The sequence below is a fragment of the Branchiostoma floridae genome, chromosome 13 (assembly GCF_000003815.2).
Source record: "Branchiostoma floridae strain S238N-H82 chromosome 13, Bfl_VNyyK, whole genome shotgun sequence".
Taxonomy (NCBI): Eukaryota; Metazoa; Chordata; class Leptocardii; order Amphioxiformes; family Branchiostomatidae; genus Branchiostoma; species Branchiostoma floridae.
Genome location: NC_049991.1, coordinates 13064739 through 13074026, shown reverse-complemented (window position 1 = coordinate 13074026; position 9288 = coordinate 13064739). Strand labels below are relative to the sequence as shown.

The 9288-nt window shown below is 41.3% G+C and overlaps 1 protein-coding gene across 6 annotated transcripts in view; it reads left to right on the top strand.

The window, feature by feature from the left end:
• LOC118428852 (hepatocyte growth factor-regulated tyrosine kinase substrate-like) overlaps positions 1 to 9193 on the top strand; it is a 14346-nt gene extending 5153 nt beyond the window's left edge. Inside the window, exons 8-19 of one of the 6 annotated variants that reach the window (XM_035839090.1) lie at positions 513 to 600; positions 1337 to 1429; positions 1718 to 1801; positions 3565 to 3612; positions 3927 to 4151; positions 4615 to 4828; positions 5183 to 5355; positions 5830 to 5973; positions 6433 to 6624; positions 7368 to 7562; positions 7988 to 8131; positions 8431 to 9193. In XM_035839090.1, coding sequence (XP_035694983.1) covers positions 513 to 600; positions 1337 to 1429; positions 1718 to 1801; positions 3565 to 3612; positions 3927 to 4151; positions 4615 to 4828; positions 5183 to 5355; positions 5830 to 5973; positions 6433 to 6624; positions 7368 to 7562; positions 7988 to 8131; positions 8431 to 8730 — 1900 coding nt within the window. In that variant the 3' untranslated portion in view covers positions 8731 to 9193. Of the gene's footprint in view, positions 1 to 491; positions 622 to 1336; positions 1430 to 1717; positions 1802 to 3564; positions 3613 to 3926; positions 4152 to 4614; positions 4829 to 5182; positions 5356 to 5829; positions 5974 to 6432; positions 6625 to 7367; positions 7563 to 7987; positions 8132 to 8430 lie in introns of all 6 variants that reach the window. The other 5 variants (XM_035839089.1, XM_035839088.1, XM_035839087.1 and 2 more) reach the window with 5 other exon arrangements.
• The last annotated feature ends 95 nt before the right edge of the window (positions 9194 to 9288 follow it).

Sequence of the window (9288 nt, the reverse complement as noted above, 5' to 3'; positions counted from 1 at the left end):
TTTAACGTTGCAGCAGCAAGAAGTAGTTCCCGTCATTCCACCCTGATGATGGTGTCTGACAGACACCGAAACGTCGGAAGTAAGTTATTTTCTGGTTGTGCTAAAAGAACCTTACTATATGAATAATTGCCAACCTGATGAAGTTATTCACGGATACTACAATGTATCATTTGTCTTGGATAGATCCCCTTGTTGTAGCTTCTTACCTTTCTTGTATTTTTGTTGTTGTTGTTTGATTGCATGTTTGCTAGAATTTACAATGAATTAGAAATGGTAGATAAAAGGTGCTCATATGATAATTTGAAACTACAAATGTAATTGGTGTTGATTTCTTTTGTCAGAGTTCCAGTGTCTTTTTGTTTCTACTGTGTGGCATACGTATGTACTACATGTAGTAGTTAATGACGTGATGTGTTATGTTGTGCATCCTGATTTTGTTTACGTGATGTCATCCCACACCCATGTTTACCATCGTGCTGTCGTACAAACAGCCTCCCTGGTCTTCATTCCAGACCCACCGCCGGTAAAGCAGCGGGAAAGCCGGGAGAAAACGATCTCCCCCAAGAATACCTGAACAGCCCCTTGTCACAACAATCACAGGTAAAAGGAGAGTCAGGACATGTAAGAACATTTTGTATTATGTACCTTCCATTTGCCGTGTGTTAACAACTTGTGGTGTTGCTACTTATGTGATAGGTAAGTTGAGGTTTCCGTTTCAGGTAAACGTAGAGGTAGACCCACAAATTAATGAAGGATACCAAAGAATCAACAATCAAATAAGACAAATGTACAATGTATGTTGGTAAAATTGTCAGTATACATGTAGACAGTAATTAGCAAATAGGTTCCAAAAAATTTGTTGTAATTCATGAAAGATCAGGGCTATCTCAGGACCCATCCCTTCATCCTGGGATGGAAAATCGCTTTTTGGAATGGATAAAAATTTTACCCCATTACGTCTATTTTTGTAAGCATAACATGACAGGTTTTGCAAAGAAAATTAGCAACATGGGCTGCCAAACTATGTGTAGGAGGTGAAAAGTTTTAAGTTGGAAGCAGCCCTGAGTAACAAACAAGTATAGTTGTTTCCAAGAAAAAGACATGGAAGTCTTGAAAGAAGAGATATGGTAGGACTTTGTAGGATGTGATGTGATCTGCTGTGGTGCTTGTCAATCCAAATGGATATATTTCAATCACTTTCTTCAATCAATTTTTTCCAAATTCTGTTTGAAGTGGAAATTACTTTTTTGTGTGAACTGTGATCTCTTTAATCAATTTGCTGATACTTTTTTGATTTTTTGTCCACTAACAAATATGTTCCTTTTTTTATCTGCAGATGCCCCCTAGCCAGAAGGACCTAGAACTGCAGGAAAGGGAGGAGCTTGAGCTGGCAATAGCACTTTCTCAGTCTGAAGCCGAGAGTAAAGAAGTGGGTTGTTTCTTACTCTGACAGCCTTAGAATGAACCCATCCTGTATTCTAGATACAATATGAATATTTCCTGAAAAATTTGAAATTCATTTGTTTAAGGTCACAGCAAGTGTAACACGGTAGACAAATTAAACATAAGAATTTCAAAATTGAATTGAAATGAAAAGTCTGTAAAATTTACTACAGTAGGTTGTCTGATTTTCAGTGTGAAGAGTATGCCCATGTTTTAATTTTGATTAGTTTCTTATGTTTTTTAATCATTTTGTTTCATTAATCCTTATTTTCAGAAAGGACCATACACAAATTACAACAATTATTCGTCTGTTACAACACATAACTCCACACCTCCTGTGTCTAGTTCTTTGTACAACGTAAGTGCATGTGTTTTTTTCCTTCTTTTTTTTCTCCGAAAACAATTTGATTGGAAATAAATAAAGCTACAGGTATTAGTTGTTTTGTATATTATTTTTCCTTTAGTTTCCAAGGAAAGTGAAAATGTATTATTGTTTTCAAAGGGCTAAAGATATCTTGGTCAAGTTCAGTTCAAACTATACAAAAGGCAGTTGAAGCTTAGCTTACTTTTTTGATGATTGTTTTTGTAAGTACTTGTATTACTATTTTTAGTTTTCTATGTCTACTGTAATTCTTGAAATTCTCGCGTCTGGAAATTATAGCGTTTTGGGGAAAATGGAGTAACTCGCGTCACTTAATTTTAGCGTTGTGAAGGAGCCGCTAAATTTTCAGTCGGATGTGTGAAAAAATGGCATGAATATTACCAAAACCCTCGATAGTTTACATGCCTAAAGTCCGAAAAATACATGACTAGAAATAACATACACGCCGGCGGTGCGTGTGGTTCTGAATAATAAACAACTTCCGTACCGACGCGGTGATTTCAAAACGCGCTTGACGGCCGCCGACTCTGGCCGGCCGGCGGCCCGCTAAATTTTGACGGACATAGCCGACCTAACGATGACAACAGCCCACTTGATACTGCTGTCGTGAATAAGGAAGCCGAGAAAGCCATACAGGCGGCGAACAGCGAGAAAAAACGTAGCGGGTCAACCACCACCATACTCCGGAAGCAGGACCAAGATTGCGAAATTTGGTAGCGAAAACTTGTGAGGGACGTCAGCGAATCTCGAATCGGCCACGCATTCGATCAAAAAGACGTTTCTGGAAGAAGTCGCCCGCCATGCAACGAACAAGATCGCAAACTTTTCACACAAAAAAACATCGCCAGACTTGAAGGTTGCCGACCTCGATGCGGCGGCGCAGAAATAATTTTGTGAGAACCATGCATGCAGCGCAGGGTCGGCGCCATTTTGAAAGTTGATTGTTGTTGTTTGTACGCTTGGGTGACGGCGGATTCTTGTAATGAGGGTTTGATTCCGAATTGTTCGTAGCTCACAAAAAAACACGCCTTACATATTGCGCTTTGACGCTATGAATTTGACTGTATTTCTGCCTAGAAATTCGTAGATTTACACCAAATATTCCGTAGTGGCTTGTATTTTTTTCTGCGACGCCATTTTTGCTGTTGTTGTCTGCACGCTAAGATGACGCGGACATTTTCTAAATCTTGTGTAACATCGTAGCACAACGTGAACTTCGTAACTGTTTTGTATATTTTATGGACAAACTTCTAAATCGTAGCGTAGAATAATATTGATAAATACGATTGTGTAAATATGCAGCTCAGCTCGTAACGAATTTGTGTTGTTTGTGTCAGCATGCTTTCACTGCATTTTGTAAAAGAAATGACGACAAACTTTCCATTTAAAAATATGTTTTATTTCTTGAAGAACGACGAACTTCTTGTTCCTGTGTGAATTACTAGTGTAATGTGTGCACGTTTTTGTAAAGGATAAGAGTTAGATCGTGACCGTATATAACAAAACCAGAAATCGGTGCCGCGACATTAGAGGGAGGGGGGCGGTGGTGAATTCACGTAATGAAAAAGTCGCGTAATGAAAATTTAGCGCTCGACTAGTGGGCGCTAAAAACGCTAAAATTAAGTTACCGCAATAAAATCAAGAATTACAGTATATTCTATATCTTGTACTAGATGAACCTGGTCATTGTTCAAGCAATACAATGCCAAAATATGTCTTATTCATTCTATGATTTGCAGACCTCCTCAACAGCTTCCAATGATGATAGTTATGAGATGGATCCTGAGGTAAGTCTACCCACTTTTTACATGTGTCTCAGAACATGTCACATGAATGAGTGTTATGTTCAATATAACCCATTGATCACAAAGTTATTTCAGACTGTGAATATGTGCATAATATCACATTTTTTGTGTAGCCTAGGTGCCATCCTTGTTAGTTTACTGTGTCTCCCATAGCTAGAATGGCACCCAGGCTTTGCTACGAAAAGGTATGAGTTATGTGACCCACAGACTTTGACCAGGTAGCTTTTGAAAACCATAATGATTGGTCAGATTTCATTCACCTGTACAAGTGAGTGATGTTTCCTGTGTGTACGTAGCTTGCCAGGTACCTGAACCGCTCTTACTGGGAGAAGAAGCAGGAGGAAGTGAAGACGTCCACGACCACACCCTCTGCACCTGTAGCCAGTGAAGGTGCGGTTCCCAACAACATGCCCAACAACATGCCTAACAATATGTCCAACAACATGTCCAACAACACGGCAGGCAGTGCCCCAGTAGGGACTGTTGCACCCCAGGCTGTGGCTGTCACCAAGATTTCAGAGGTCAGTTGTACCTCCATTTGCACCTGTTTTTCTCTCGTAGATGTATGATATGATCTGTGTTTTATGCTAGGTCCATCTTATTGGACAGCCAAAACTTCCTGTAAAGACTTCTCAGGGGACCAATACAATCTTGCCTATGTTAACAGATGGTCACTTTACACAGGATTCTTGATGCTTGTGTAAATCAAATTATCTACAGGACCACCAAAAAGTGGTCACATTGGCCAGGTGGTTCTTATGTAGAGGTGTTCACTTGTACAGGTTTGATTGTGCATGCAATGTTCTCAGTCTTGCTTGCTCATTGATGAGTATACTCCTTTCCTCTCCTTTACTCCCCCTCTCACTCTCTCTTACTTCCCCTGTCTTTCTGAGCACCCTTCCTCAGTCTCTCCTTCTCTCTACATGTACCAACCACCCTCCCTTTCTCCCTTCCTCGCTCACACATATGTGCCTTGCTCCACAGAAGTACCAGAATGGTGATGTTGAGGATGAGGATCAGCAGCACCTGGTCACCACCCTCAGTAATAACCTGGAGATCTTCAACAACCGCATGAAGAGTGACATGATGCGGGGGAGACACATCGCCAACGACACCACGGTCCAGTCCCTGTTCCAGGCCCTCAACAACATGCACCCCCATCTCCTGCAACAGATCAAAGAACTAGAGGACAAGAGAAGTATGTTGATGCTGATTTGATATTTTACTTCTGTCACGACTCGCAAGATAGCTAAATTTAGCGTCAACCTTACCTGATCACTCATGAAAGTTTGAACTAAATTTTTGTAACGGGATTGTTCAGAGCAAGGTCATTAGAGCTTTTCAAGGCAATGAACTAAGAAGTTGGAAATGATTGTACATGGAGATAGCCGTGGACATTTGTTTTGAAGGTTGATAAGTTGTAGACAGGAGGGAAATAGTTGTCGTCAAGGGAGCCGGGGAAAGAAACTGTAACAGTTGTGAAGAAAGACTTGGAAACTGGCAATTAAACAGTATTGCGTGTGAGTTGATGATCCCTTTATACTCCCGCTAGGCTATTACGAGTCCCTGCAGGACAAGCTGACCCAGATCCAGGACGCGCGGCAGGCGCTGGACGCTCTGCGGGTGGACTACCAGGAGCGGCTGCGGAGGGAGGCCGAGGAGAGGGAGCGCCAGCGCCAGATCCAGATGGCACAGAAACTGGAACTCATGAGGCAGAAAAAACAGGTCTGGTGGATATACAGTCTACATAATAAAACAATGTGGATGTGGAAATGTGGTCAATGAAATTTAAAGAGCATGCTTCTCCCTATATGCTACCTGCTTCTGCTGTAATTTGTATCATATAAAATCATATACTATTGAAATTTTGAATGCTTTAGGTTTTCCAAATTAAAAATATCATATAAATGTGATTGTTATTGCCAGAAATTATTAAGTTGTCCGGTAACAATTTTCACAAGCATTAAACATGATGTTTCTATACTACTTAGAATCACTGATGACGAGTTGATATGGTATGACAATGACTTATGGGGAAGAAATGCTGTCCCAGTCGTACTTGGGTGACCTGTAACCTTGAAGCGGCCTTTAAGATCTTGTTACATGGGGTACCATGGAGTTAGGACTTTATTAGGTAGTCTCTTACTCTTAGCTATGCACTTGGCAAACTCATTAAAAGATGAATATTGTTGTCCTCAGGAGTACCTTGAGTACCAGCGTCAGATCGCCCTGCAGAGGATGCAGGAGCAGGAGAGGGAGATGCAGATGAGACTGGAGCAGCAGAAACAGGAGCAGCAGATGAGACAGTACCAACAGCAGTTCCCTATGGGCTCCATACAACAGGTAAACTCACTCACTAACTCACTCTGTCAGGCTCACTGCAACAGGTACAGCAAAGGCTTATACAGTACCAACAGCAGTTCCCTATGGGCTCTATACAACAGGTACACTCACTCTGTTGAGCTCGCTACAATAGGTACAACAAAAGCTTATACAGCTGTTGAGATGTTTTCCAGAGGATGGCATTAGACCTTGTGTAGACTTCTGTGTGCAGAGAAACCATTCCACAAAATACCTGAGAAATACATCTACAAGCATTGGCATGTTTCAAATTCCCATTTCTTTCACATTGCTGTATTTGTGGGATCAGTGCAGAGCCTGCCATGCACTTTGCTAAATACTTGATTCTCTCATATGCAGATATATGAATACACCTTTTCAATGGCATAGCATGGTCTTAAACTTCTCGTAAGCTATAGCAACTGTAATGGAGAACCTATATCTTTGTCTCCAACAATGCAGCAGCCCATGCCAGGCCAGTACCCCCAGCAAGGCATGCCAGGTCAGCTCCCCCCTGGAGCCATCCCCCCTCAGCAGGCCCAGTCCTTCAGCCCCCCTCAGTCTGTGGAAGGGTCCCCCCTCCATACTGCCTACAGACAGCAGCCACAACAGCCTGGGTACCAGCAGCCTGTCTCTGTGGCAAACCCTCCTCCAGTAAGGCTCTAGAGATGCTTTCCTTAAATGTTATCGTAATGTTAAGTTGATGTAACAGTTGAAGTTCTTAAGTAGAAATTCATAAATGTGTTGTAGTGCAATGCTGCAGTCATTGTTATCTTGACAACTCAGAAAAACTGCTTGATACAGTGTACACATAAAACACAGTGAAGGTTTAGATTTTCTGAGAGCAAGGTTTTTATTGTGAATATAAAACTAAGAAAATTGTGTTTTCAGCAACCTGCACCCCATCCACGTGTTGCCATGCTAAACCTATCACAGGTGAGACCCTCCTTCTGTGGGTCTTCCTTAATGGTGAAAGCTTAGTGTTTGTTAAATCATTACTGGTGGATGGTTAATGGTGACTAGCAGGTAGAAGACTATGGTCATAGGTTTAGCTGTGCGTATAAGTTCTGCTGGTGCTCAGCTAGTCACAGTTTGTAAATCACTTTCTGAAACTTTTCCATGGTGTCTCATTGTAATAAATGTGTCACTTCTATTTGTAATCAAAATTTATACAGTCTGCAAAGTCTTGATCTGTACATGTCTTTTCCATCACTATTTTATTGCACATTATGAGAACAAAATTCTTTCATTCAAGTAGAGAAATCCTCAAAGGCAACACAAGATGCCAGTTGAAGACAAAAAAAATCATGATTAGCTGGACATAAGAAAAACACTCAGTATATCTATATGTAAAGTGTGGTCTCTTTATACTAAAGTGATTTCTATCACCCAAACAGCAACAACAGCAGCAGTTTGCTCCCACCACCCAGCAGCAGATGTACAACCAACAGCGGGTCCAGGGCTACCCCCAGCAGGCCCCCGTTACCACGGTACCCACCTCGGCCAATCAGGGCCAGCCCATGTTCCAGCAGCAGGCAGGCTTTCAGCAAACCAACCAACCGCAGTCCCTGCCTCCACAGACACAGTACCAGGTCAGATAAGGCTGGATAAGGACAGTTTACACTACTGTAGTCATTTTATATTTGGTTAGATTATAAATTCACCAAAATCTTGGTTTGTAAGTAGATAAATGCACACATGATGTATATATTAAATGTATTTGTGCATGTAGATATGACAGAAAAAAATTGTCTTTTAGTTGACATCTGACACTTCACTTAACTCATCTGTCCTCTTCTGTCAGTCAGTCTACAAGACTATATGACTACAAGTTGAAATATAAACTTAATGACTTTATTAGATTTACTTAATTGCTAATACCATTCTAGAGTAACTAATAGCTTGGTGCTACTTGTGGACAGGAACAAGTGTTTTTTTGACAATTCTAAAAAAGAATTGAAAAGTTGATTTCCATAGGCTATTGGTTACAAGATCTAACACATTGTTGACTCCTCAGGCTCCAAACAGCCAGCCCTCCAGCCTGCCCATGCAGCAGCCTGCGAGCCTTCCCCAGTTCAGCACAGGGTCTGCTCCTTCATCCATAGACTATGCACAGCAGCAGAAGCAGCAACAACAGCAGCAGCAACAGCCACAACAACAGGTACATTCAAGCTTTCTGGTTGCACATAATTGGCCAACTACCTTTAGAAATGACACCAGCATTGTTCGGAAAGTACAACCTGTGTGAGACCAGACTGTAAGATTTGATCCAATCACACTGTGAAGGACTCGTACCCTTTTTGATGAGAGTGGTGGGTTCTTTAATATGTAGATGTAATTCTACTCAAACATAGACACAAGTAATTTTGGGAATTTGTTGCAATTAACATCCCATTTAAGTAGTTGAAATGAAGATACAGTCACTTGGTTGGGATAACACCATTGTCCCTTTCTTTTCAGAACTTCAACATGCAGGCCATGGCTAATGCCCTCCCCCCACAAGGTCCCCCAAGTGGTTACGCCCCACCCCAACCCCAGCAGAATGCCATGTACCAGCAGGGACAGTCCATTCCACAGCAGGGGATGCCGCATCAGATGAATGCTGGCTACCCCATGCAACAGATGGCACAGGTACCCCCCCAGCAGCAACAAGTACCCCCTCAGCAGCAGCAGGGCCCCCCTCAGCAGCAAATGCAGTACCCCCAACAGGCCCCTCCACCCACCCCAGATGCAGTGGCAGAACTCATCTCTTTTGACTAATGGAAACTGTCCTTGTCTAAGAATTCAAAAATTAACATAAACACAATATTGAAAACAAACATGTTATACAGGTATTTGCTCTTAATACTAGCCCCTTATTATAGGAGGAATTTTATGATTTAAAGTTAGTTTTATTATGTAGATTGTATTTAACTGTATACATTGTATAAGCAGATTTGATATGATCAACGAGTTTAAGTCATTAATTTCAGTCAAGTGTGTATAAGGCCAAGGGGCATTAAAAAAACTGCCCATAAAAAGTAACATCTTGAAAGCCAGTAATGATACCAGCCTATGTAGTCAATGTGCAGAATATGATACTATGTAACTATACTATGGTCCTAAAAGACAAGTTGAGTGGAATATTTCATCTGTGGTATGGATACATTTTATGGGAACTTTGCTGGATTTTTTTTATGGAATTGAATTGTCCTTACATCAGTCACTTTGTGAGTGGAAGACAGAAAAGATTTGTGAACTTTTGATATATTACATAAGTCAGTTTCTGTTGGTCAGACTCCAAGCAAAGGGATTAAGCCAGTTATTCTGTTTACATTG